Source organism: Corvus hawaiiensis, chromosome 6 (genome assembly GCF_020740725.1).
Source record: "Corvus hawaiiensis isolate bCorHaw1 chromosome 6, bCorHaw1.pri.cur, whole genome shotgun sequence".
NCBI classification, from domain to species: domain Eukaryota; kingdom Metazoa; phylum Chordata; class Aves; order Passeriformes; family Corvidae; genus Corvus; species Corvus hawaiiensis.
The window spans coordinates 49,548,908-49,576,733 of record NC_063218.1 but is presented as its reverse complement, the minus strand read 5'-3'; the positions used below and the strand labels follow the sequence as shown (position 1 = coordinate 49,576,733).

Genomic DNA, 27,826 nt, shown 5'->3' with positions numbered 1-27,826 from the left:
GTGTGAGAGCAGGGGCCCTGCCTAGTGGGGCAGTGATCCTAATTATGCTGCTGCTTTGGTGAAGGGGTGTTGAGAAGCAATTTGGAGACCGCTGTGACAGCTTGGTGATATTTTTGTGAAACTCCTCTAAACCTGAGAGGAGGGATGGGTGGAGAAGATAAGATCTGAAGGTACACACTTGAAAGATCATTAGCTTTGAGAAGGGTGCGATTAACTCCCTGGCTTTCTGCATCTGAGTCGCAAGGTACACACTGGTGAGCACACCAGAAACAGTAAGCAGCAACCTCAAGTGGTGTTCTTGGAAAGGATTTGTGGTTAAGGGTTTTTTTGGCTAAGATTTTTTTGGTTTGCTCACTTTGACTATTCAGCCAGCTTTTGGCCTTATATTTACATGAACCAAACCACATTGTTTTAAAAACTGGAGCAGGTAGGTTGGCTACTGTCCACAAGGGTTTTCCCCAGAGCGGGAACCCTAGCTTCATTAGAGGGCACAGTTTGGCAGCAGAGCCAAGCTGAGCTGAAGTCCTGCCCTGCTGTCTTCCTTGTGGCTCCCCCAGTCCATGTGTACAGCTGGCATGCTTTAAATTGTGCTCGTGAAAATATCTTACTCTGGGTGATCAAATATCAGTGGGATTTGGTCCTCTCAGTCACTCGCTATTTTTGAAGAAGTTTTCCTGCAGTCATAATTCTTCCTGGATAAAATCACACATGAGACTAATACTAATTCCTCAGTTAGGTAGGAACCCAGTGTGCACCTGAGGAGGATGGAGCTGAATTCAGCATGTATCACACACCACCAGCTCCTGGTCAGTAATAAACTGCTCACATAAGGAGCGCAGGACAGACTTTGTGTGAGTGCAGATGAATTCCTCACCTCCTCTGGAACGTGCAGCCTTTGATCAGGCCCTAAGCATGGCTGTGTGACACGTGAAAAAATTTATTTACCATAGCTGATGACAGTGATGGGTTTGTGTATACTTTTCTCTCCTGTTTCTCAGTTGAAATGGTCAGTATTTGGCATTTTGCTGTCTTTTCTTGGTTAGGGATGTTCCACCCCTACCCAAATTTCCACCGAAGTTAAAAAATTACCCAGCTGTATATATGAATAATAGGGATTTTTGTCATTGGAAAAGAAAAGCAGAGATGGCAGGCCTCGTGATATATTAAATGCAAACGCAAGGAGAATCAGGTGTTCAGTGCAAATATCCTCTGAAATCATAAACAAATGTTTTGTATAAATTCTCACTAAGGAATAACGTCAGGTTGGAGAACAGTTTGGTTCATGGCTGATGTTGAAAAATACAGCATGGAATGACTGAGTCAGGCAAGCTGATGCTTGGGAATGGGATCATTTGTTTTGTGTGGCTTTGGGTTTCAGAAGGAGGCCTGCCTGCTGCTAGTGGGATGTGATTTTTTTGAAGTTGATTTGCACATAGGGATCTGGAAAGTCAGAAGGGTATTGTGAGGGAGTGTTGTCAGGGTGTGATAAGCAAGTGGAGTGATGGGATGCAGTTCATTAACCATGTGACAGGAATTTTAGTGTAACTTTCCTTTTTGAGGTTGTTTGAGCATCCTTAATAAAACCTCATGTGACCGTACAACCAAATTTCTATCAGCTTGGTCATTATGTGCCATTAGATCGGATGCCCATGGGACAGGAATCAACGTGTTCCTTGTTTGAGCTGGCAGGGAAGAAATGGGATGATAAAAAGGAGGGGTTCGGGGTACTTGATAGTGGCATACCTGTTTCACAGTCCTATAATATCTGTTGTTGCTGTTGCCTGGGAAGGATGCTGTGCCTCTAAACTCAAAATTTGTGGAGAAGATGAGAAAGTTCATTTTCAGGCAGTTCTACAGAAGAGAAAGTAACTGAAGGATGATGGGTTGTGAATGATGTCAGGCTCTGGAGTCTTTGTCTGTAGGGCTGCAGAAATCGCTGTAGCTTAGTCCTGTGGTATTTCTTGTTGATTTTGTTCTTCTTGTGAGTTCCCTTTCTTAATAAACATAACATCCTTTTGGCTCTGCTTGTAGATTGCCCTGCATTTCAGGGGATCTCACCTCTTGCTCACCATTCAGCAGCTGTTTCCACACAGCTTAGCTCTTCTGCTCTGGACCCTGCATGGTTGTGTGTTCCTGCCTTGAGTGGCTGTTTCCTTCTTGAGCTCTTCTTCCTCAGACACTTTGAGAAGGAATGCAGAAGTACTCTTGACCTGGGTGCAGGCAAATATTTCCTCACTTCCTAAATAGCCTTGCAGTTTGGCTGAGCTCTCAAAAACTCAGGTTGAGGAGGAGCCTCACACTTGTAAGTAGGACATCTGCATCCGGTGCCACGTCTGTTGTGTGCTGCGTTGTCCCTAGGGCTGTGCTAGAGAAGACCAGGAATTAGGGCTTTGATGCTTACAAGGGCTTTTTTTGCCTAGGAAGAGTGCCCAAACTCTTCTTGCTGTGGCACTGAGACCATCATGGGAATAAGATTTAATGGTATTTTCTGACTACTTTTTGAGGGTGTGTCTGCTTGGACCACCCATGACTGGTGCAAGGAGCTGCTGCTGGTGGAGCTCCTTGTGGCGCCAGCAGCGTGACAGCTGGGGGAGTGAGTGACTTGGGATTCAAGCATTGCATCAGGGTGTTGTGAGATAGCTGCTTATTTTGAGTTAGCTCATGGAATTGCACAAACAGCTAAGAAATTGATTGTGGGTAGAGAAGACAGAAGTTCCAAGTGCTTTAAGTAAAAGACTGCTTCTTGCAGACCTCTTGCAGTCTGGGGCTTTTACTTCACTCCTGTAAGCAGCATTTTGTGGTGCCACCTGGAGAGACATGAATACGACAATTTATGGGCCAAATCTCACACCAACAGGAAGGGAAATGGCTATTTGGAAGTAAAGTACAAAGTCTGAAGACTAAAAATCATCCTCAAAGCAAAATTCTGGTGTGTTTGTCAGTATTACCAGCAGAGGAGTTTCAGGCTGCAGTTAAGTGGCAACTGCTGATATGTTATGGATGTGTGCACATGTGTAAACTGGATTTCAGAGCATGCATCGAGTGTTTTGAACTTTGACTACCCTGAGTTCACTTCAGAAAATGTAAAACATTCTTTTGGGAGAAGTAATAAGAAGGTTTATGCAGCAAAAGGATGAAAGGAAAAATCTTACTGATAAGAAAGACCTAACTGACATCTGCCATTTTTTTCTGAGATGGTACTAACTAAAGTGTGTTTTAACTAAGATCTTATAGATTTAGTTTATACATTTTTATGTGCAAAATAACCAGCTTATGTTATTCAAAAATTTTTTTTTTTTTGGTGATAAAATAAACTAGTTTTTTTTAGAATGTGGAAACTAACATTTTACCAGCATGTTTAGAATTTTTTTCTCTACTAGTTTAGTGTATTTTGGTGTTATTTTTATGCCAGTAGAACTTTATGTATGACTCTTGCAGATTGAAAAATCCGGACTTTTTTAAAACAGATTTCTTCCCCCCTCATGTTAATTAAACCAGTCGTTATTTTATTTGAGCTTCCAGTAGTTTTAAAGTTTTAATTTCTGTTATTTGTTTTTGTTTTCCAGGTCAGATGTACAATTGCTTGTAAGTATCATTCTGTTGCTTGCTTTTTATTTTTTTGTATAACTCTCATTATCTTGATTTCTTTTAAGAAAGATCAAACAGTAAAAGCAAAGTATTTAAAAAAAAAGCTTCCTGGAAAGAATTTTTAGTAATAGGAGTTAAAAATGCATATTCAGTTATTTTAGTGACTGTAATACCTGCAGTGCACTTAAGGATATTTAAAGATATAAATCTGTACTGTAATCCCTTTGCTTTTCAGTTTGTAGAGAGTTCTGGTTAAATCAATTACAGGTGTAATGTGCTTAGAAAGATGGGAAAATACACTGAAAGGCAATAAAAACCAAACAAACCCCAAAACCAAAGAGCACACAAAGTGATGCTTTTAAAGAATTTGTGAAGTGAGTCTAGAACTGCTGCACTGGTCAAGATAACAAGTTTTCGTGTGGCAGAAATTTCTGAAAATGTGTGCAGTTAAGTTCTACCTTAATATTGAACATCAGGCTTACATGAGTTAGCCTTTAAATTCTAGGGTCTGAATCAACTGTTTCTATGCTTTGGGCTGTGCTACATCAGTGTGAATTTTCTGGCTCTAGGTATAGAGCCATGTCTCTTCTTTCCTTGTGGGAATGCACTGTGGGAATATGAGAGGGGAGGAGGGGAATATGCTGAGGGGAAGAGGCAAAATTGCTGTGCCAGGTTAAACAAAACTTCTGACAATAGATGAAGAAAACACACACACAGAATGTGTCTGCAAGTTGGTTTAACTCATTTCAAACAAAACTGTACTGAAAAGAGCAGGTCATGATAGCTTTCATCCAAACCATATGTAGAGTCAGTGGATGGCTGAAATAATGTGGCAGTCACTTGAATCTAATTCAAATCATCTCACAGAAGTTAAGCGGTGAAACCAGGAAAAGTGGTAAAACCAGGAAATGTGCAGTGAGGCTTCTATAGAACTGGGAAAACAGAAGTGGCTGCGGGTCTGTGCGTGATATCAGTAACTGACTGTACTTCTGCAAATGGGAAGTCCAGAAATTTTGTAAAGACACAGTTTTGTGTTCTTCTTCCAGGCACTGAGGATTGCAGCTCAAAAAATGTAACTGCAGAACCAGCAACTAGTAGTAATGATGATTTATCAGTAATCTCTGCAAGTGGGAACAGAACCTCTGCAGGTGGAAGAGTGACCAGGACTTTGTCTGATGGAACAAGAGGTGATCTAAGCACTGTAACATGTCTGTGGTTTGGAATGTGGCTGGGATGTGAATCTTCGGGGTGTTTTGCACTTCTATATTGTGATAGCATTTTAAGCCTGAGCTCTAGTTCAAAGGGCAAAGAGCATTGCAGGGGCATGGATCCAGCTGCTTTACTGCAGTAGAGAATGAGGCCGAGAAATGTGTCTGCACACCTGACTGGGAGTGCAGTTTCATACTGTGATTGGTGCATGGCCAGTAGTTTTATCCATGTTAGACTCGGGCTCCCTTCCCTGCTTGGTATGGCTTTTTAGGTTACAGCTTGACTGTGACATACAGGTTTGAAATGTGTAAGTGATGGGGTACAGCTGAAGTCCTCTGCCTAGTACAGAACACTCTGTGTCACATATCTGCAGGAGAGATGTGTGAATCTTGCAACTAAGAAAGGCTTCTCTCTTTGGGATATTCAGTTTAGGAAAAAAATGACAGTGGGTTGTGTGTTCCAACACACACTGCCTCAGCATGCTGCATAAAGCTCACAGCTGAGGCAGCACAGAAATCATTGCTGCACCTAGACAGCTGTGCTCCTTGAGATGAAGTGAAGCTTGAGGAATTGGAGTAGATGGCAGAGCTTGCAGGTGGGCCTTGCAGTAGAGAAAGATAGCTTGACTGTTTTCCCAGGCTGATTTCTGTTTTACAGAGACTGGGTGTGGCAGGGAGGAGGGTGCTGTATGCGTTTGTCAGCAAATATTCTTGTAGGTTAAAATTTTTTTTCTCTTTTTGTAGAACCCAGCCCAATTGGTAGTCTCACAGCAGAACACATTGGTGTGACTTCTGTCATCTTAACGTGGTCAGTGGATAACACTACTTCGAAACCTGAGAAGTACAGGGTAGAGATTGTAAATGTGGCACCTGTGGAGATATTCAATGACACCAAAGCAGAAATTACAGAGTTAATCCCTGGGACGATGTACAGTTTCACTGTATATGCAGTGGTAAATGGTAGTGACACAGAAGGAGTGTCCTTAAGCGTGTACACAAGTAAGTGATAGTTTCTTGCAGTTCTATTTCTCGTGGTCTGTACTTTTCTGTGCAGCTCAGGGGTCTGCCTGCATATGTGAAGACTGCAATTCAATGCTATTGTGTATAAGACGTGATATTTTAGTCCTGGAGGCTGACCTGGACAGTATGCAGAGAATGGGATATTGCTGTACAGCACAAACCTGATGGTTTTGTTTTCTTGTTTTAAATTATCTTCCTCTCCATCCTGGTCTCTTCCCTGTGCACCTCTCTGGATTCCCAAGGGAGGCCCTGGAAATTCTGTCACAGTGATGGCCTGTGCTTCTCCTTTGGAATGTCAAAGGGAGATAAATGCTGCTCAGCATGGTTTGTCTTCAGTTCTCTCTTAGCTGCCCACTGGTGCAACAGCCTCCAGGAGTTCCTGGTGATGTTGTTGGGGTGCTCCTGCACTCTGGACAATGAGTGGTGTGAGGGAAGTGAAGCACTGGCTGTGTTTCTTGTGTTCCATGTCTGTGAGCAGCTGTTCCTGCACGTTAACAAGTTGTTGCTTTGCCTTTCACAGAGCCCAGCTTGGTTGTTGATCTCGAGGCAGAATATGTTGGTGTGACTTCTGTCATCTTAAAATGGATGGTGAATGACAGTGCTTCTGACTCCTACACGTACAGAATACAGTTTGTAAATGATACAAAGAGAAACCTGACATTCAATGACACCAAAGCAGAAATTACTGAGTTAATCCCTGGGACAATGTACAACTTCACAGTATTTGCTGTAGCAGCTGATAATGCCACAGAAGGAGAAGGAAGTTCCATAGACCTGTACACAAGTAAGTCACAGTTTCTTGCAACCGTATTCCTGGTGGACAGCTCAGAGCTCTGCACAGCTGCCTGAGGGCTAAAATATAGCGCTGTCATGTATAGATGTGATGCCTTATTCCTGGAGCCTAATTTGGCATGTCCACTAAGCAATGGGGTCTTGAAGTGTGGAAGAAATACATCCTTGCTTTTAAAAAGAAAAAAACCAGGCAAACATAATCCACCTTGCTTCCTCTCCATCTTTGTTCTCGTATCACTTTGTGTGGGAGATAATTTCTTGTCGTAAGTAGTGAGCCAACTAGGAAAGATGCCCTCCTAGAGTTGCTGTTTGTGAGTAGAGTAGGACTCATGTGAGATGGTAGGTGGCTGACTTGGCTATGCTGATTAAATGACTGTGTTTCAAATTCACAGTGTAATGAATGAAAAGAGACAGCCGAGTTGCTACCCCGGACTCCAGGAGAGCAAAGTTTAAGCTATTCAGGGCACTACTTAGCAGCCTACCCTGGGAATTTGCTTTTGAGGGCTTACGAGTCCACAAGTGATGTTCAGTAAAAACCACCTTTTAGGAGCACAGGAACAGGCAATTTCACTATGTCAAAAGTCAAGCAATGGGGCAGAAAACCAGCTTTGCTGAACAGGCAACTCCTTGTGGAGCTCAAGAGGAAGAGAAATTGTATGAGCTCTGAAATTGAGGTCAGGCTTCTCAGGAGGATTACAGAGCTGTGGTTTTTCTATGCATGAAGAAGACACCAAGGGCCAGAGCCCAATCACAGTAGAAACTGGCCAATGCTGTTTCAGATAACAAGAAAGGCTTTTTAAAGCACATTAATAGCAAGAGGAAGTCTAAAGAAAACACTGGACTGATCCTTGTTGAAGATGGTCACCTGCCTAATGGGGATGAAGAAAAAGCAGAGGTGTTCAGTGTGTATTTTGCCTCAGGTTTTGGTGATACCGGTAAACCTTGGTCTGCCTGAGCCCCAGAGCTGGAGGCCCATGAGTGCTGGGCCAGTGGCTTCCGCTTGTGGACACTGAAAGTGTGAGGGACCACCTGTGTCAGCTGAATGTTCACAAGTCCATGGGGCCTATTGGGATTCATCCCTGAGTACGGAAGGGTCCCACTGATGTTACAGCAGGACCCCTCTCCATCAGCTACCAAAGGCCTTGGGAGCCTGGAGAGGTCTCTGCCAGCCACTGTTACTCCTGTTTACCTGGAGGCTGGGAGGAAAGACCCAGGAACCTGCAGGCCTGTTAGACCAACCTCAGTTCCTGGAAAAATTATGGAGAAGATTGTACTGGGTACTGTTGAGAGGTGTTTAAAGAGCAATGCAGTCATCAGGTGCCATCGACATGGGTCACAAAGGGAAAGTCCCATTTAGCTAATTTGATCTCCTCCTATGGGGAAGGGAGGGTGGTCAATGTATTTTTTCTGCATTTTAGTGAGATTTTTGCTCCTGTGCCTCACAGCATCCTTCTGAACAAGTTGTCCAGCTGTGGGATGAGGGGGTCCATGGTGTGCTGGATGAGGAGCTGGCTGAAGGGCAGGGCTCACAGGGTTGCAGTGAGTGGGGCTGTGTCTGGCTGGTGAGCACTCACCAGTGCTGTCCTTAGGGTCCTCTGTGCTCCATCCTGGGGCTGCTCAAAGTATTTATCAAAGGTATGGATGCAGGAGTTGAATGTGTACTGGGTGCAGTTCTGGGCCCCATGATTGAAGAAGGATGTAAAGGTCCTTGAATGCCTGCAAAGGAGGGCAGGAAGGCTGGTAAAAGGGCTGGAAGGCCTGTCCTGTGAGGAGCAGCTGAGGGCTTTGGGCTTATCTGGTTTGGAGAAAAGGAAGCTGAGGGGTGACCTCATTGCTCTCCTTGGCTTCCTGAGGAGGTGAAATGCAGAGGGTGGGGTTGATCTCTTCTCTGGTGTCCAGGGATATGATGAGTGGGAATAGTTCAAAGCTGCCTCAGGGGAGGTTTAGACTTGACCTTAGGAAGTATTTCTTTACTGACAGAGAGGTCAAACACTGGAATAGGCATCCTAGAGAGGTGGTCAGTGCCCCAAGCCTTTCTGTGTTTGAAACATCTGGACAATACTCTTAATAATGTGCTTTAATTTTTGGTGAGGCCTGAGGTGGTCAGGCAATTGGACTAGGATAGTTCTAGGTTCCTTCTAAGTAAATATTCCATTCCACTCTATCACTTTCCTGCCCACCTCTGGATTCCCAAGGGAGGACATGGGACTTCAGTCACTGTGATGGCCTGTGCTTATGTTTTGGGGTGTCAAAGGGAGATGAATGCCCCTCAGAATGACTTGTCTTCAGTTCTCTTTTAGCTGCCCAGTGAAGCACTGGTGTGGCTGTGTTTCTTGTGTTCCATGTCTGTGAGCAGCTGTTCCTGCACATTAACAAGTTGTTGCTTTGCCTTTCACAGAGCCCAGCTTGGTTGTTGATCTCGAGGCAGAATATGTTGGTGTGACTTCTGTCATCTTAAAATGGATGATGAATGACAGTGCTTCTGACTCCTACACGTACAGGATACAGTTTGTAAATGATACAACAGTGTCACTCCTGACATTCAATGACACCAAAGCAGAAATTACTGAGTTAATCCCTGGGACAATGTACAACTTCACAGTATTTGCTGTAGCGGCTGATAATAAGACAGAAGGAGAAGGAAGTTCCATAGACCTGTACACAAGTAAGTCACAGTTTTTTGCATCCCTGTTGCTGCTGGTCTGTGTTTTGCTGTGCAGCACAGGGCTCTGCACACCTGCCCAAGGGTTGTAATTTAATAGGAGCCTTACCTGGGCAAGATGCTAAGAATGAGTGGTTAATGTATAGAAGAAACATAGCCTTGATTTATTTCCTTACTTATTAAACACCAAACTCCCTCTAACCCGCCCCCCTCCATGAAACGAAAAATCCTTCACAACAGCTAAACCAAAACCCAACCAGTAAACCAAACTGAAATTGCCTGCATTGCCGACCATACCCATCCCTTTCTTGTCCATCTTTCTGGATTCCCTGTGAGCTCAGCTTCAGTGGTGACCAAAGCTTCTCCTTTGGAATGTCAAAGGGAGATAAATGCTGCTCAGCATGGCTTGTCTTCAGTTCTCTCTTAGCTGCCCACTGGTGCAACAGCCTCCAGGAGTTCCTGGTGATGTTGTTGGGGTGCTCCTGCACTCTGGACCATGAGTGGGGTGAGGGAAGTGAAGCACTGGCTGTGTTTCTTGTGTTCCATGTCTGTGAGCAGCTGTTCCTGCACGTTAACAAGTTGTTGCTTTGCCTTTCACAGAGCCCAGCTTGGTTGTTGATCTCGAGGCAGAATATGTTGGTGTGACTTCTGTCATCTTAAAATGGATGGTGAATGACAGTGCTTCTGACTCCTACACATACAGAATAGAGGTTGTAAATGATACAAAGAGAAACCTGACATTCAATGACACCAAAGCAGAAATTACTGAGTTAATCCCTGGGACAACGTACAACTTCACAGTATTTGCTGTAGCAGCTGATAATGCCACAGAAGGAGAAAGAAGTTCCATAGACCTGTACACAAGTAAGGAAATGGTGCCTTGCAATTGCAAGTAACCATGTGTTTGTACCAAATCACTCTTCTTTCTTACTTTGGGTTTCCAACTTCGTCCTATTTCTCGTTGTGATGTTGCTTTCTTTGCTCCAGGTGTCTGTGTGCATGAACGCAATGAAGTCTTGGCAAAGGGACTGAAATTGTCTCTGTGCTTGTATGTGCCCCCTGTAAATCAGTTATTTAATCAGCATGTCTGCTCAAGGCTATGTAGAGATCCAGCTGCTACAATAGCATGACTTTTCCTCCAGACACTTGAGGGCTGAACAGATCCCTCACAACACTTCTGGGAGTGGGTTATCACAGCTCGTGCCAAAAGCTGTGGTGTACAGGGATGTGGTACCAGGGTCACAGAGACTTTTTGTTCTTAAAGATTGGTTTGAGCTCCTTGCAGTCTGGGGCCTGAGGTTCCTGTGGGCTGTGACTGTCCCACTTCCTAGGGTTGCATTATCAAGTGTGGTGCCAGCCTTGTTGGCATTGTGCCAAGTCACCTTTTTCGCAGACCGAATAGATGGGATAGGAGGAGACTCTACTTTTGTGTGTAGCTCAGAAATACAAAGAGAACAGGCAATGTCTCTACAAAGCAATTTAGAGGAGTGTGTCCTGGAGCTGCTACTGGGTCAATAAGCTTGTCTAAGCTGCCTGAGGTGAGTTCTATCTGTCTGGGGTTGATGCTGAGTCGGGCTTGCAGACACAGCCCCCTAAGGTGTGCCAGCTGTTGGACCTGCTCAAGCAGCCCATTTCTTTCTCCTGATATTGAGGAGAGTTTGGGCTGAAGTTCTCAAATTGAGACTCATGGGCACAATTTCGAGTTAACTGACCAAGATCAGCTTGCACTGTCTCCTTCCCTGATTTCCATCTGTTTCTCTGTCTGGAAAACCACTGTGGAAGCAAGTAATTGTTGCATATGAAATGAAACAGAATATTCCCCAGAGCTCCTGTGATCATTCCAAAGATGCCTCAGCATGAATGCCTGATACAGGGCACTGGTACAGTAGGAGTGATGCTTGGCTCCAAGTGGTGCTCATCCTGTGTGGAATAGGGAATCGTGGCTGTGGCTCTTCTTTCTGTATATCTCTGTCTTGACAGGTTGTTGCTTTGCCTTTCACAGAGCCCAGCTCGGTTGTTGATCTCAAGGCAGAATATGTTGGTGTGACTTCTGTCGTCTTAAAATGGATGATGAATGACAACGCTTCTGACTCCTACACGTACAGAATAGAGGTTGTAAATGATACAAAGAGAAACCTGACGTTCAATGACACCAAAGCAGAAATTACCAAGTTAATCCCTGGGACAACGTACAACTTCACAGTATTTGCTGTAGCGGCTGATGATAAGACAGAAGGAGAAGGAAGTTCCATAGACCTGTACACAAGTAAGTCACAGTTTCTTGCATCCCTGTTGCTGCTGGTCTGTGTTTTGCTGTGCAGCACAGGGCTCTGCACACCTGCCCAAGGGTTGTAATTTAAGACTGTTGCAGGCAGAGGTGATGATTCCATCCTGGAGCTGGAGATGGCCAATCTCCAAGCACAGGATGTTAGTGTAGAAGCAGAATTGCCCTGGTAGAAACCTGTTGGTAAAGTTTGCTCCAAGACTGTCAGCAAAGAGAAGAGACTTTTCACTGAGCACTGATCTCTTCCAAACTTGGGAGAGGGCATTGCATTTATTTCCTAGAGTATGGGGGCCTGAGATTCTCATTTTAAGAGGGTCCCACAAAGAGCATATTGTTCTGAGTGAACTTGTGTGATTTGGAGGCCTATAGCTGCCATTGTGGTGCAGCCAGGAGAGAGATTCAGGCAGTGCTACATGAGGAGAACTCCTTTGGCCACCCAGCACCTTGCCACATTGAGTATTAAAAGTCTTGACATGTGGTGTTGGAGGGACCATTTTGGAGCTGGCTTGCAAGGCAGTAGCCCAGCCTGATCATTCCCCATAGTGCATTTGAAGGAAAATAGATGACTGTTCTTGTCATTTATGTTTTCCTGAAATGTACCTGCATGTATATTCCTAGCTGCACAGTCAATGCCCAAAAGTCTCACCTGTCTGTCTGTAATGGCTTTTGAACATTCAGAAAGAATAGGGTGCTGGAGAGAGGGTCTCCAGAGGGTCTGGAGATAGTCTCTCTTCCATGGGAATGAAGTGCAGGGCATGAGGATTGGAGAAGCGTCTGGTTCATCACCTCTGTTCCCCTTCTAGTGATATTTTGTCTTCCTTATTTTTTGCTGTACAAAGTTGCACCACCAGTATCTTTCCCCTCCACTCTTCTCTTCTTCCTGCCTACTTTTTTGCATTGGCAATGAAACCCTGCAAGTGGTGGCACCGGGGTGGCCTATGCCCCTCTTGCCATTGCCTGTGAAAGGAAAATGAGTTATGCTTGAGATGGTTCATTCTCAATTTCCTGTTACCCAGCTATTAATGCAAAAGCCTCCAGGAGTGCCTGGTGATGTTGTTGGGGTGCTCCTGCACTCTGTACCATGAGTGGGGTGAGGGAAGTGAAGCACTGGTGTGGCTGTGTTTCTTGTGTTCCATGTCTGTGAGCAGCTGTTCCTGCACGTTAACAAGTTGTTGCTTTGCCTTTCACAGAGCCCAGTTCGGTTGTTGATCTCAAGGCAGAATATGTTGGTGTGACTTCTGTCATCCTAAAATGGATGATGAATGACAGTGCTTCTGACTCCTACACGTACAGAATACAGTTTGTAAATGATACAACAGTGTCACTCCTGACATTCAATGACACCAAAGCAGAAATTACCGAGTTAATCCCTGGGACAATGTACAACTTCACAGTATTTGCTGTAGCAGCTGATAATAAGACAGAAGGAGAAGGAGTGTCCATAGACCTGTACACAAGTAAGTCACAGTTTCTTGCATCCCTATTCCTGGTTGTCTGTGTTTTGCTGTGCAGCACAAGGCTCTGCCCACCTGCCCATGGGCTGAAATTTAATGGTGTTGCAGGCAGAGGTGCTGTGCTTTGCGTGCCTGCAGTCAGAGATGTTTGTGTGAAAGAGACATAGCCTTCTTAGAAAAACCAGAGTAAAACAAACACCTCAAAAACAATGATTGTTGAAGTTGGTTACCAAGGCCTGTGACACAAGGAGCTCTTTCCAAAAACTTCCTCTGGCCTGGGATTTGTGTGGGTGCATCTGTTGCCTTCACTTCTAGGGGGATCAGGGCCTCAGGACATTGTTGTTAAGGGCTCCCATATAGAGATACTGTGATTTGGGGCCCTGTGGCTGGAGCAGAATGAACTTTAGATAACACTTGCTCCGGAGTGCATTCATGGCATGACCTAGGCAAGCTGCTCCTTTGCCACCTTTCATAACCTCTATTCCTTTTTCAGTGATATTTGAAGTTCCTTACCTTTTGCTGTACACAGATAGACCGCCATGTTCTTTTTCCAGTCCCCCTACAACCTTTTATCTCTCCTAACCACACCTCTGAATTTCCAAGCAAAATCCTGGGAGCTCTGGCAATGTGATGATGTATTCTGCTTTAGAGTGTCAAAGGGAGACGAATGCCACTCAAGGCTACATTCCATCACTTCTGTCTTAGCTGCCCACTGGTGCAACTAAGGAGTCCAGGAGTGCCTGGTGATGTTGTTGGGGTGCTCCTGCACTCTGGACCACGAGTGGGGTGAGGGAAGTGAAGCACTGGCTGTGTTTCTTGTGTTCCATGTCTGTGAGCAGCTGTTCCTGCACGTTAACAAGTTGTTGTTTTGCCTTTCACAGAGCCCAGCCCAGTTGTTGATCTCAAGGCAGAATATGTTGGTGTGACTTCTGTCATCCTAAAATGGATGGTGAATGACAGTGCTTCTGACTCCTACACATACAGAATAGAGGTTGTAAATGATACAAAGAGAAACCTGACATTCAATGACACCAAAGCAGAAATTACCGAGTTAATCCCTGGGACAATGTACAACTTCACAGTATTTGCTGTAGCAGCTGATAATGCCACAGAAGGAGAAGGAAGTTCCATAGACCTGTACACAAGTAAGTCACAGTTTCTTGCATCCCTGTTGCTGCTGGTCTGTGTTTTGCTGTGCAGCACAGGGCTCTGCACACCTGCCCAGGGTTTGAAATACAATATTATGTTAGGCAGAAGTGCTGCACACAGCCTACCTGGAGTCAGCAGTGGTAATATGTGGAAGGGGGTTCTGTGCAAGGGGTTTTGTTGCCCTTTCCTCTGGGTGAGGCCCTCAGGTTCTTATTTGGATGGGCTCCCAGAGAGTGCACATTGTGCCTGGGGAACTTCCCCCTTTGGAGGGCCCATGGCTGTGGCTGGGCTTGGGCAGCTGATGCCTTTTTCTCTGGCCCTAAAAATACAAGTCAGACACAATTAGGGTAATAAAAGAGTACCTTTATATGAGGATCCTTAGGTGCACAAATTAGTCAGGTAGAAGTAGCCGAAGATGTACCCTGTGCGTGACGCGTGTATCATTTTTATAGATTCTGCAAATTAGCATATCTGATAAGAACCTCCAAATTAGGAACTCCCCTGGTAAAGTAATCCCCCCAGTTCTAGTACTTACTAAATTATCCCCCCTCAGGATGAGTTCCAGGCTCTGTTTACAAAAGTATATCTTAGAAAGCTGGTTTCAGCCTTGGTTTCTAAGAAGAACCAAGATAGGATAGGGGTCCTGGAATTTATTTTGTCTTTCTGCCTAGGAAAATGTTGAAACTAAGCTTCAGTGCTACAAGTACATGTGTAAATGATACAGAGAATAGGTAAAAGAAAAAGGGTAAAAAACCCCAAACAGCATCACAGCACTGGGTGGTGTGGCTGTCAGCCCTGCTGCTTTGCTCAGCTCATCAGCTTACAGGAGATGGCTGAGTTACTCCTGCATTCCTCGTGTTAGGCATTGTGACTTTTTTCCTCCTTGTTGTGATCCTGTGCTGCCTTGTCCTTTCCTTTGTTCTGTCCCATTTTGACTGAGGTGAAATGAATCTGTCCCAGAGCTCCTGAGTGGGTTTTCTGAGGGGCTCTGGGATGAACTTGGAAAGTCACTGGTACTCTGAAAGTTCTGCTTGGCTACTCATAATGCTCAGTCTGTCTAAAACATGGAGCGTGGTTGGGCCTCTGCTTTTTTTCTGTCACAAAATACTCCTGAGTGTTTCTGGGGTCTCCTCATGACTTTCACAGAGCCTAGCTCTTTTGTCCATATCAGGGTGGAGTATGCTGGTCTCTGACTTTTCCCATGGAGCGCTGATGATAACTTCATCTAACTATTCCTACAGGATAGAGTTCAAAAGTCATGACTCTTCTAGAAACCAGGCATCCATTGTCACCAGGTGTCAGAGGTGTTGTTCCAGGGTTTGTCTGTAATCTCCTATAATTTCACCATATTTGTAGGAGTAACTGACAGTGTTACTGGAGAAAAATAAATATTTATAATATGCAGTAGGAGTAAGTCCCAGTCACTCACATCTATTTTTACTAAATCTGTTGCTTCTGGTAGACAATTGTGTACCTTAGTTTCTTAAAATAATACCCCTTCTAATAACAAAATAATTTAATACATGAGTCTATAACCCCTGTATTTGAAAGTACCCAATACTTCCCTTACCAAGAGAGGAAATAAATTTGGTGTGTGTTGTAATTCCAGATTTATAACTGTTTTGATCTTGAAGGCCAAGTTTTACAAGATGTTTAGTTTAGAGGGACGTTTCTTCTGAGTGTTACTGCTACATTAGCTTTTTAAGTGTCTTTCTGTATCTGGTCATAAGGTTGCAGTTTTTATATCATGTCCTGGAAGACTCTCACCCAAACTGACTTGTTCTAGTTGCTGCTTTTAAGGATGGCTACTGTTGTGCTCTTAATGGACAGAGATTGTATTAATTTTCTTATTTGTTGGCCACTAAGAGTTTTACATAATTATGGAGGGATTTAGTGGCAGTCTACATACTATAAAAATGTTCTTGGGAGTAGTATGTTAAAGGATTGAACAGTATTTTGAAAACATTGCTGATCTTGATAGATAGCCTAATTTTTGCCGGTAACCCTGTCTGTAGAGGAGTTAAAGAGCACAGAATAGGTCTGTGTACTTAGTGTGTGAAATAGTTGTCTTCCTCATAAGGTAACAAGTCCTTGTGTAGGCAGTAGGTGCCATGTAGGCATCTTTTTAAAAGGGGAAGGGAATACTGAAGTTTTACAAGCATTTATACACATAACATACAAATAGACAGCTTTTTCTGTTGAGGACAAGGTTTGATTTCTTACTCCTCTTATTTTGTTATTCTTTTTTCTTTCGGCAGTAACTGTCTCAGTGAATTCCTTCCTGTGTGAACCAGTGGCCAAGCAGCCTTTCCTAATGCTGAAGTGGAAATGTCCTTTTGGTAACAACTCTGGCTTCAAAATCAACATATCTAATACACATACTTCAAGGGAAGAGTTGGCTCCACCCTGCACAGTAGAAGGCTTTGAGCAAACCTTCCAAACAGCATCTTTAAATTTTTTCAGCACCTATAATGTTTCTATCATAACGCTTTCAAATGGCTCTGAAAGCTCTCCAGTGGACAAATTGTGTCACACCAGCATTTCTGGTAAGCATTAAGATCCAAGAATGAAAAAGGACAAAAATACTAACTTCATGATTGCAGAATACTAGACTTGGTATGCACTACATTATCAGCCTGCAGATTATGAATAAAACACTACATTAATGCATAGTCTAACGTGATGCGCAGTAAATATACATTATGTGAACAGTGTCAGTTTCACAGCCTTTTCTTGTTTGGAAAACTTTTTATCAGTGCTTACTGAACTAAAAAATATTTTTGTTGATAGACCCACCTCCTCCAAGTGAAGTTCCTTCAGTCAAGGCTGTCAGTCACAGCTCACTGTCTGTTGAATTCTCTGATTTTGATTCACGGAATGGTCCATTAGAAGCCTACGCAGTAATGATTACAACAGAAGATCAGGGTAAGGTGTTCATGATATTATCTTGTAGCTGAAACAATTTACCAGGTAGCATTATGTTTCACACTCTAAATAGGTGCTGAATGGATAGAGGAAAAGCAGACTCAGAATTTTCAATCACTTTTTTGAATTGTAAGGTAAATACCTTGCTTGCTTGAAGTCAGGTCACTCCTTGTTTTCAGAAGGCCCTATTTTCAGTCAGTCTTTTCCTGCCTGACTTATCTTTGTACATAAATCTCATATGTATTGCCCCTGTGCTATTCCCATCTTGATTTGCCAGTGATTCCCTTCCCCAAGATTGCATAGTATCCTTTCTTCTCCCACAGAATAATTTTCAGAGCAGCTAATAGAAGCAGCTTTGGAATATGGATTGTTTTTCCTCCTCCCTTCTTCAGCTGGAATATGCCTGCAGTAAGGTCTTAAAAGGAAAAAAGCTTTCTTCCTGATTTTACTCAAAACACTTTAACTAAGAGAGATGGGATGCGGATGGAAGGCTTAAAAATCATTGACAGCATTAATGGGAGTTAAATGCCTCAGAAAACTAGGGGGTAGCCTATCAGACTGGTCTATTTAAAGCATCAAAACTGGGGAATGTCTCTGATAGGTGAGTGTCTGGTAATAAGTCATTAAATTACGGAACTTAGTTTTGCAGCATAGGTCCCGCTTGAACAACTTTTCATTTTTGCCAGTGCACTGGAGGAATAAGGCACCTGATGGAGACAGCTTCTGCTAAGTGGGAGTTGACATTCACGCTTATCCTTTGTTACAACACTGGAAATCCATTTTGCAGGATTTTGACTACAGATCTTCCTTCAGTGGTTCTCCATGCAATACACATCCAAGAAATGCATGTGTGTGTACATATATATGTGTATATATATGTTTCATCACATCAGTGCAGAAAATTCCTATTTTTCCCATACCTACTTAGCTGCCTCTGAATTGCTGATTTGACTGTCAGTCTCTTGCATGCAGCTCTGCTTGTAATTTCAGCCAGTCCTGGTTAGTCACAAGGAGATTTGGTGCATTCTCCTGTGTGGTTTGGATTGTAATGTATTCAAGAAGGAGAACCTGGAGGATGTGACTGAGAGAAATAAGGGAGGAAGGTTGCCCACACTTAAAAATGTAGAGTGAGTGCTTTGATGGGAGCAGAAGACAGCCTCACAGCCAAGCATCGCTTCAGCTTTATCATGTTGAAATAGCACAAATATTCTTGAGAGTGGTGCTCTGTTCTAAAATAGACATGGTTACCTTTAGGATAGTCAGAGGGGACTTTATTCTGTTGTGTAAGGCATGGTGTCTAAGGCTGTTTGAAATGTTGTAGGGTGATATTCAAGGCATTCACAAGGAGCTGCAGGTATAATCAGGGATGTACATCCCATTGGAATGGAAACTAGGGACAAGACAGGACAGAACACATCTCAGGTAGTATTGAACACCCATTTCTAGGCAGCTGAGTTAATTGCAACCTCATCTGCTTTTGATGAGACCAAGTTAGTGCTTTAGAAGAGTTGCCTTGCATCCTGTTGCTGCAGTGTTACAGTTGAGGAGAGCTTTGCTGCTGGTAGTAGATCACCCCTTGTCTGCCCAGCTCCGGGAAACTTACCAGAGCTTTTCCACCTTTCAGAGCCTCCTGCAAGGCTTCTTTTAAAGGTGAATTCAGTATTATACCCACTTTTAGAAGGAGCTTTTAGCTTTGTAAAGGGAGTCAGCAGAGAGCAAGGTATGCAAACTTCTGTCAATGAGATTCTCTGTTATCCCTCAACACTGGGAAGATTTGTCAGTTGGCTTGCTCTTGAGTTGTTGGACAAGTGGTAGGTTGACTTAGTTTATTACCTCTTAGGTTACATGTGTCTCAACTGTATAATTGCCTCAAGTTTCTAGGGCTCATTTGCTGTAACAACAGACACTGTAAGGTGGTGCTGTTCTGCAAATGGTGTCCTGTTGGTCGCTGCTCACTGTGGTAGCCTGTTCTTAGTCTTCTTAGAAACTCTTCTGGCCAGTGTTTTGTCCAGTGCTTGTCTATGTCAAGGAAAGGCAGAAATTACCTCTTTCATCTCTTACAGTTTAGGTGTGAGACTTCTTGTAGGATAGAACAGGGAACAAGGTCAGGACGAGTTTAGTGTCACCCTGAATGAGGCCTGCTGCTGTTTGAGTAGCACAATGTTGCCAAATACTGATTGTCTTTTTCTACACCATTTGCATTTTACTCTCTACATACAAGAATTGATAGGATGCATATGGATATAGCTGACTCGGCTGGTGAAGCCTGTCCATGAGGATGCCAGGTTCCAACACTCATGTACCTTTATTCAAAAGCTCCACTATATACGGTAGAAGTAAAACCGAAAGCAAATTAAAACAAACAACACTGGGGAGAGGTAGTGCAGTAGATTGCACGGCAGTAGAAGAGGTTTCTTGAGATTATCTGTTGCTCTCAGCCTTTCATTTCAGGCAGTACTTGTGAAAGAATGACAACTGTGGTTAATGTGACCATCTCAGCCACTGTGGCAATTGATACAAAATCAGGGGATGAATTGTATCTATGTTCTTATTTTATCCTGAAGGTCCTGACTCTTTGAAGTCTAAATTGAACAACACATACAGAGATTTCAAGAAGAGGAAGACAACTGCCTATGTTACATATGTCATAAAAACAGAGCAGGCAGAATCACCTTCTTCCCATTCCCGGAATGGTAAAAACATCATTAATGTTGGCAAGGGAAACACAATGTATGGCTATGAAAATGGACCATTGATACCTCTTCGTTCATACAGGTATTTATTTCAAACCACTCTTTTGTTAAGTTTTCTGCTGTTGGAATCTAAAAGATCATCTAATGGAAAGATTACAGATCTTGCTAAAGGCTGTTAAAACCCTGTAATGAACCTGTTCTTATTTTTCTCTTGCTCCTTTTCAACAGGGCATGTGTTGCAGGTTTCACTAATATAACCTTTATGGCCAACATGATTGAGGGGGAAGATAGTTATGTATCATTTTCACCCTGTTCTGAACCGGTTTTACTACCCCAGGATCCAGGTATAGTTAATGTCAAATATAGGACTGGCGGCTTGGCACATACACAGCGTGTGGAGATTCCTTAATTATGGCAAGTTTCATAATATCAAAACACCTGTTGGTTTCCCTGTATGAACTGTTTCCTTCTAGCTTTGCAGTGGCACTGCTGTGTAAATTCATACCTTGCTAGTTCTGCGAGTGATCCCCTTTTTCCGTGTAAGAATCCCCTGCAGGAGTAGCCAAAAGCTGTGCTACTCGTGGCATGCTGAAAGGGATTGGATGACACAGTGAGACTTTGGTATAACAACAAGTAGAGGATAGCAACTGATGTTCTCACAGTTCTGTTAAACTGGAAGCAGGTGTATTGGCATGCAGATACTGGTCCTTTGATCCCAATTTTATATTAATTTAACATTCTCTAGTTATTATTCTTAATGAGGTGTCAATACTGGAACTGCCAAAGGACAGTAAAGACAAGATACTTAATAGAGTGGAGCATGCTCTGTCACTGGCAAGGTTCTGCTGTAGCATGTTGATTCAGTTAGAAGTTACTGAAGAGGTAAATGAGTAATACTCATTCTCTTTTATCAGGTGTTATTGCTGGAGTGGTTATTGGATGCCTTTTGGCTATCTTTGCTGTAGTCGCTGTAGGGGGCTTCATATTCTGGAGAAGGAGAAGGTAATGTGTGTGTGTTATTGTATTGGTTGTGTTGAGAAGCACCAGTGTTTCACTTGAGTATCTTTCTCCTAGAAAGGGCTCTCTCTGTCATGATACCCGTCTGGCAAGATGTTTTAAAATACGCTGTATTAAAAATGTTGTTTGTATGTTACAGATTAGAGTTGAAGTATCAAACCAGTTGTTAAGTAACTTTAACCCCACTTAAAACTTAACAAATTAATGAGTTCAGAAGAGCTAAACAAAATAAATCTTAATTCATGGAACAGAATTATAGAATCATAGAATGAGTTTGGTTGGAAGGGACCTTCACGATCATCCAGTTCCAACCCCACTGCCATGGGCACGGACACCTCCCACCAGACCAGGTTGCTCAGAGCTCCATCCAACCTGACCTTGAACACTTCCAGGGACGGGGCATTCACGACTTCTCTGGGCAACCTGTGGCAGTGCCTCATCATTCATGAATAGTGATGAAGTCATTCAGTCAGAAGTGAGCAAACGTCTCAAATTATTGTGCTAAAAGTAATTGGGTGTAATTGTACCTTAGATGGTTTGATTTTAAATTATCAATTAGTCATTCTTTTTAATTGCTTTATAGCCTGTCACATGAAACTTCTATTCTGGAATTTCCAGAAGCTGATGAGTTTGAGCTGGTCTCTGTTTCCAATCTTGCCCACATAATCTGGGATGTTAGAGTGCATGAAGGCTTTTTCCTGCTTCTCACCATGTAGTACATCCTTTCTCTGGAGTCAGCTGTAGGGCCCTTAGTCCAGTTTTCTCAGTTTCTTTGATTAACTGCTGTTATTTTCACAATTTTAACCAACAGCTGTGTACAACCATGGGAAGAGCTTCCTTTAAAGCTAGGAACATTTCTTTCCATTCAGCTACTAGTGAATGACTGACATATCACTGTTGAACACTTCCTGTAGGGATTCTGGGATTGGTATCAGTTCTCCTGAGATATTAGCTAGTGGTGCAGATCCCTCAGGTGTGCATCTTCCACCAAAATATGTGCTTTGTGTCCAGACTTTATACTCTAGTTCCAACAGAAAGAAGCAGTCCCATTGGACATCATCACCAAAAGAAGGATGAAGTTGTTTTTCTGTATTCCAGACATAAAGTTTGCCTCAGGAGTTTGGGGTTTTTTTCACAGAATGAGAAGCTTTAAGAGAAATTGTTCTTAACAGGCAGAGGAAATAGGTGTCATTAGAAATCTCATACACGTTCCATTGAATTCTACTGTGAACCTATTGTGTTGTTTTCTTTCACCTTATAGGAAAGATAAAAGAAATAATGAAGTTTCCTTTTCTCCAATTAAGTAAGTCCATATCTTTTCTCATGTTGTTTTCTGAGCTCAAGTGATATTTGCAAAAATTAATTGGAACTCAGATATTTGCTTTCTGAGCAGTTTTGTAGAGAATTTTGAAGTATTCCTCATGGAACTGAAGGACTCCAGCACGCAGGCTAAAAATAATCATGTTGATGGAGACTTCTAGAGCCACCACAGGGATTTGAGTGTTCTCTTCATGAATCACTATTAGACACACAAATGCTCCACATGGTTTTGAAAAACAGGATGTTTGAATGAAATACAGGCTTCATGCACATTGAGGGAACAATCCAAATTTTTCGTAATGTGCACAAAGGCAAAATATGTTCTGTGACCTGAATTCTTCTTTTTCTTAATGACTACTTTGTGCTGAGCCATTAATTCTGATCATGTTGTGACTATAAAAGCTGACCATGGAGGGGGTAACCACAATGTATTGGCAGTCACAGGCACTGCAGCTGAGTCATGTTACTGATTCTGGCACCAATTTTTGTGCTGTTGGAAAGCCATGGCCAGAGCATCCCATGGAATCCCACCTCTGTAGACTTTGTTGACATAAAATACACCAGGGAATGGGGTCAATCCAATGGGAGTAAGCAGCTGAGTGGCACCTTGTGTGATGTTCCTCTCCTGAAGGATCCTGTTCTCTCCTGATTTAACAGAGCAGTTAAATGCTATGCTTGGTATCCTGTCCCGTGTAAATGCACCGTTTTGAGGCTGCAACTAACAGTCATGCTTTCAGTCTTAGATTCACATAATGAAAAATACAACTGCATGTGTCTAATGAGCCTTTTTTTCTTCCCCTCACCCTCTCCTGAAGAATCAAGAAGTAAGTAAAGCATACTTTCTAACACATTAACTGAATTAATTCATGGCTTATTTACCTAATACCAGTTGCTGACACATGGCTTTTCTCACTTTAGATCAAAAATGATTAAAGTGGAGAACTTTGAGTCATACTTTAAGAAGCAGCAAGCTGACTCCAACTGTGGTTTTGCTGAAGAGTATGAGGTATGTGCCCTCAGTGGAGAGAGAGCTTCATGACAAATGTTTTTGGAAAGACAAATCCTTTCCTATGGAGCATGCACAAGGCTTACTGAAGGAGAAGAGAAGGGTCCTTTTTTATAAAGATGATTAAGCTGTATGTGTAGCCTTCCCTTCCCTTATGCAGCTCCAAATTTAGTTGAAGTGCCTCATAAATACTTCCTGTCCTGAATTATTATCTCTGCCTGTGGGCTTGTAGCATGGCCTGCTTGTCAGATCTCTCACCACAGACAGGTGTCTCGAATCCTTGCCCTAGTCATATATAGAGTTAGCCTAGGGGACACTATATAATTTCTCTGCACTTCAGTTTTCTCATCTTGGGTTGTTTTGGGGTTTTTTATACAAATCAAGACAGGTCTGTTGCTAATCTCACCAACTTCTCCAGTGTGTGGGTGTGATTTGCAAACCACATGTGTGAATAGCTCAGTCAGAGAAACAGCAATTATGATTCTCTTACTGACCATAAGAGTTTTTCTATGAAATGTGCTAAAGCTCAGTTGTGGTAAGGGCCAAAGGACAGGAAGGAAGTGTCAGGGAGGATTCTGTGATGTCATGTCTGCTGTTAAAGAATCTCATTCTTTTTCTCATCTCCTTGAAGCTATTAATTGACTTTCTTATTCAGATTCTGTCTCTCTGTACTTCACAGGCTGGTGCTCCACCTTGCCTTCCTCTCAGATTTTGCTTCCTTCAGTCGCTTCGTGCTGTGTTTGCTCCTCTCTCCTTGCAATGTCTGCAGAGCTTATGCAGTAGTTCTCTGCCTTGGGGACAGAAGGAGCTGCCATTGAGATCAGTGTCTGCTTCCACAGAACTCTTTCCAGGCTTTTAAAGTCCATCTGTGGGTTTTGAACATGCTGCTATTCCTACCTTCTGTATTAATCCCTTCTCTTATCAGATTTGCCACTGTCACCCTCCCACTCTGTAATAAGATGATTTTTATTGACATATATCCCAGTGTAACATGCCTACTTTTACAGCACAGGACATGAGTGTTTGGACTATTTTTCTGTTTGTCACGTTTCTATATGATTGCTGAACCAGGACCAGGTGCTCATGAATCCTCTTTTTATTGCAGGAACTCAAGTCTGCTGGTGTTCATCAGCCCAAATTTGCTGCTGAACTTCCTGAGAACAGGGGGAAAAATAGATACAACAACGTCTTACCATGTGAGTTACTCTCTTTGGGTTTGCAACTTCTACTGGTTGAGTTTTAAGTGAAAACCATTGGGTTTGGCTAATCTGGATTTTAATAGTACCCAGAGGTTTCAAATGTCGTTTTCCAAATGAATGAATTTGGACTGCTGCTTTCCTGAAGTCAGTGTATAAGCAAACCTGAAGGAGCCTTCCCTCAAGGATATTTCTTCAGAAAGCTTCTTTAAAGAACTTTCCCTTGACTTTAATTTTCCATTTGTGAGACAGATGCAATCCAGGCTGAAAGCACAAGAGGATAACAGTTGACCACAGACAAACAAATGTGCAGAGCTATGAGAAATATTAAGACCCTGCTGGTCAGCTTTGCAGATGAAGTAAGAGTTTAAGCCCTGTCAAGCTGCCAGTGGGCATCCCAATGTAGCAAGGTGTCAGAATTAATTGAAAAGTGAACAGTGACAGGTACTTAAGGATGCTTTGGAGGAAAAATATCAGCTGCCATGGTAGCAGGAGACAAATCACTTTTTTTGTATCTAGTAATTAAAACGGTAGTAAATTTTGTGTTGGATTAAAAATATATAAATGGGCAAAACCAAACTGTGTTTAAAACCAAAATAATCTGTGTTTCTAGAGTGTTTATCCTGGCCACTCCTTTTTCTGAAGGCTACTGCTATTTATGATTCCTAAAGTTATATTCTTATTCTTAAAATGCACATTGTTCTAGAACACCTTTTACTTAGAAACCATGCATTTATAAATAAACAATATTTTGCTGAAAGGTTCTAGTTCTAAAATTCATAATTTTCTTTTCCTTTTTTCTTTCTGCAGATGATATTTCTCGTGTTAAACTTTCAAATCAAAGCTCTGGAACTGGTGATTATATTAATGCAAACTATATGCCTGTAAGTTGCTTTTTTAGCTGAAATTAAATATATTGTGAATTTTTTTGATTTAGGCATAAGAGCTCATGCTGATGTTTAAAATCAGCTTTTATTTCTCACTGATGTGTGGGTATATATATATTTATTTCTTTTGTTTTTTTCTTCCTAGGGCTATAACTCAAAGAAGGCATTTATTGCTGCACAGGGTCCGTTACCCAATACTATAGACGACTTCTGGCGAATGATTTGGGAAAAGAGTATCTACTCTATTGTTATGTTGACAAAATGTATGGAACAAGCCCGGGTATGTTGTTATCAGTACTGAATTGTCTCTTGAAGGCAGCTGCATCTCTTCTAATTTTGTTGTTACCTTAGTGGTTTGGAGACTGACGACTATCTTTTAACAACCATCCTCTTGGTGGAAGACTGTTTTCTAAATTAAAAAAGCAGTTTTCTTTTTTGTTGTTGTTTTGTTTTGTTTTGGGGTTTTTTGGTTTTTGTTTTTGGTTTTTTTTGTTGGTTTTTTTTTAGCTTTTTCCTCTTTTTATATCTGCTGACTACCAGAACAGATTGTCAGGAGGGTTGTGGAATTACACATTCATTTAGGGTGGGTTCTTCTCTCTAAAGAATGGTTTTGGTAGATCTTCTCTTGCCCTGGAATAGGCCTTGAGAAGGGTGACATGCCTTCTAGCCCTGCTTCAGGTGGTGTGTTACTTAAAAGTGAGTTGCTTCGTTGCTGTGTGTGATGTGTCTAACTTTGTAACTCTCTTCTTAGACAAAATGTGAGCAGTACTGGCCAGACAAACAGCCCAAGAGCTATGGTGACATTATTGTGACAATGGTCTCAGAAGTTGTCCTTCCGGAATGGACAATAAGGGACTTCACTGTAGAAAAGGTAAGGACTGCCTTGATTGTTGGTTGTTAGTGTGTAAATGACCTTGTGCTTATGCAGATAGCTGTAATATCTTCTGCACTGAACAGTTAGCCCCATCAGCAAATAAACTGCAGCAGATATGAGCTTGGAGTAAAGTAAAAGGAAATTATTTCAAAGTATTCTCTACCACAGCAGAAGGAAGAGGGAAACTGGAATGTCGTTGGTCAAATCACTGCATAGTTTGTAACAGGCATCTTTGATGAAGCTGAGCTTGGCCTGTGTCAGGAAGCCCAACTGTTGCTCCTCTGAAGCCAGTTTTCATTGTCTTTTTTGTTGTTCTGTTGGTTGTTTTATTTTAATGTCTATTTCTGCAGTCCAACACCCCTGAGAGCCACATGGTGCGCCAGTTCCATTTCACCTCCTGGCCAGATCACGGAGTGCCAGAGACAACAGACCTTCTCATCAACTTCAGGCACCTTGTTCACGAGTACAACAGCCAGAATCCAATGGACTCTCCTACTCTGGTGCACTGCAGGTAGGAAGAAGGTGTTTCTGTCAGACACACTTTTGTCTCATGGGTTCTTTTACAGCCAGTTCTATTTCAGTGGGATTAAAACCAAAGTCTCTTTGCCTAAGGACATGGGCTATTTATCCTGCCATACTAAAACCTTGGCCCTGTGCTTCAGAAACTAGGAGTGCTGTGTAGATAGCAAAGGAAGTGATACAAAATGTCATTAGAACAGAGCATCTCTCCTAGCTTGGAAAACTGAGCTGGAAAAGTTGTCCTTTCAAGAGCTTAAATATGTAATCCTGTGCACATGTTGTAAGGCTGAGAAGCCTCTCTTGGTGGTGGTAAGAGCCACCCCTCTGTGCTGCCAAGACTTCTATTACCCATGCTGCTGAAATAGTAGGAAGCATCATCCTGGCCTGACTGGCTTTTCAGGAGGCCAGCAGTGAGCAGGTGGTTGAGAGCAAGGACGAACAGCCTGTCGGTGTCATTGCAGCGCTGGCGTTGGGAGGACGGGGACGTTCATTGCCATCGACCGCCTGATCCAGCAGATGGAGATGGAGAGCACGGTGGATGTGTACGGGGTGGTGTACGATCTCCGCATGCACCGACCCCTCATGGTGCAGACTGAGGTGAGGCTCTCTCCCATCCAGCAGCACATTCCTCAAGTGTGCATAATCGTCCGGATGTAGTCTGAATTACAGGAAGATAAGATATTAAGGAGATAAAATTGTTCTTCATTTAACTTCCCTCCTTCCTGCCTCATCCCCACAAAAAGTAGTTGCAGCCAGGGACCATAGTACATTCAAGCAATCTCCTTGCGGAGTACTTTGCAGGACTGGCATTTGCAGCTGGAAGGAATCAAATCCTGAGGCAGACTTTTTTGCAGACTTTTTTAGCCATGTGGGTTTTATCCTTTAGCTGTGAGCCAGAATTATGTGGAGTCAAGTGGTCTCGGTGTGCATCTTTGCTTTTGTGTTCTGCAGGAATCCAAGTGTTCCTGCTGGAATTATCACTTTGATCCAGAAAGGTGTGTGGACTAACTCAAGCTGATTTGAAAAAGGGTGTAAAATCTCCATCATGCAAGTCTGTTGGGATAGCGTTAGGCATGACAGATCCTAGTTCTAGACAGCAAGACTTGATCCTCGTTTTTTTATGGGGGGCATTGATCAGATGACATCATGAGGTCCTTTCCAGCTCTGTTTTCTATGAACTATACATAAAAGTTCTAAAACAAGCTCTGTGATAACAGTGCAGTAGCCAAACC

General features: G+C 42.8%; 1 protein-coding gene across 16 annotated transcripts in view; it reads left to right on the top strand.

Moving 5' to 3' along the window:
- PTPRJ (protein tyrosine phosphatase receptor type J) overlaps positions 1–27,826 on the top strand; it is a 74,280-nt gene that overhangs the window by 43,099 nt on the left and 3,355 nt on the right. Inside the window, exons 2-24 of one of the 16 annotated variants that reach the window (XM_048307615.1) lie at positions 3,567–3,585; positions 4,635–4,775; positions 5,541–5,795; positions 6,337–6,600; positions 9,007–9,273; positions 9,871–10,134; positions 11,273–11,536; positions 12,745–12,886; positions 14,029–14,153; positions 16,416–16,703; positions 16,948–17,082; positions 19,647–19,857; positions 20,004–20,119; positions 20,690–20,777; positions 22,054–22,095; positions 22,928–22,936; positions 23,031–23,118; positions 24,224–24,314; positions 25,125–25,198; positions 25,347–25,481; positions 25,953–26,072; positions 26,426–26,586; positions 27,056–27,191. In XM_048307615.1, coding sequence (XP_048163572.1) covers positions 3,567–3,585; positions 4,635–4,775; positions 5,541–5,795; positions 6,337–6,600; positions 9,007–9,273; positions 9,871–10,134; positions 11,273–11,536; positions 12,745–12,886; positions 14,029–14,153; positions 16,416–16,703; positions 16,948–17,082; positions 19,647–19,857; positions 20,004–20,119; positions 20,690–20,777; positions 22,054–22,095; positions 22,928–22,936; positions 23,031–23,118; positions 24,224–24,314; positions 25,125–25,198; positions 25,347–25,481; positions 25,953–26,072; positions 26,426–26,586; positions 27,056–27,191 — 3,435 coding nt within the window. Of the gene's footprint in view, positions 1–3,566; positions 3,586–4,634; positions 4,776–5,540; positions 5,796–6,336; positions 6,601–9,006; positions 9,274–9,870; positions 10,135–11,272; positions 11,537–12,744; positions 13,012–13,889; positions 14,154–16,415; positions 16,704–16,947; positions 17,083–19,646; positions 19,858–20,003; positions 20,120–20,689; positions 20,778–22,053; positions 22,096–22,927; positions 22,937–23,030; positions 23,119–24,223; positions 24,315–25,124; positions 25,199–25,346; positions 25,482–25,952; positions 26,073–26,425; positions 26,587–27,055; positions 27,192–27,826 lie in introns of all 16 variants that reach the window. The other 15 variants (XM_048307616.1, XM_048307609.1, XM_048307613.1 and 12 more) reach the window with 15 other exon arrangements.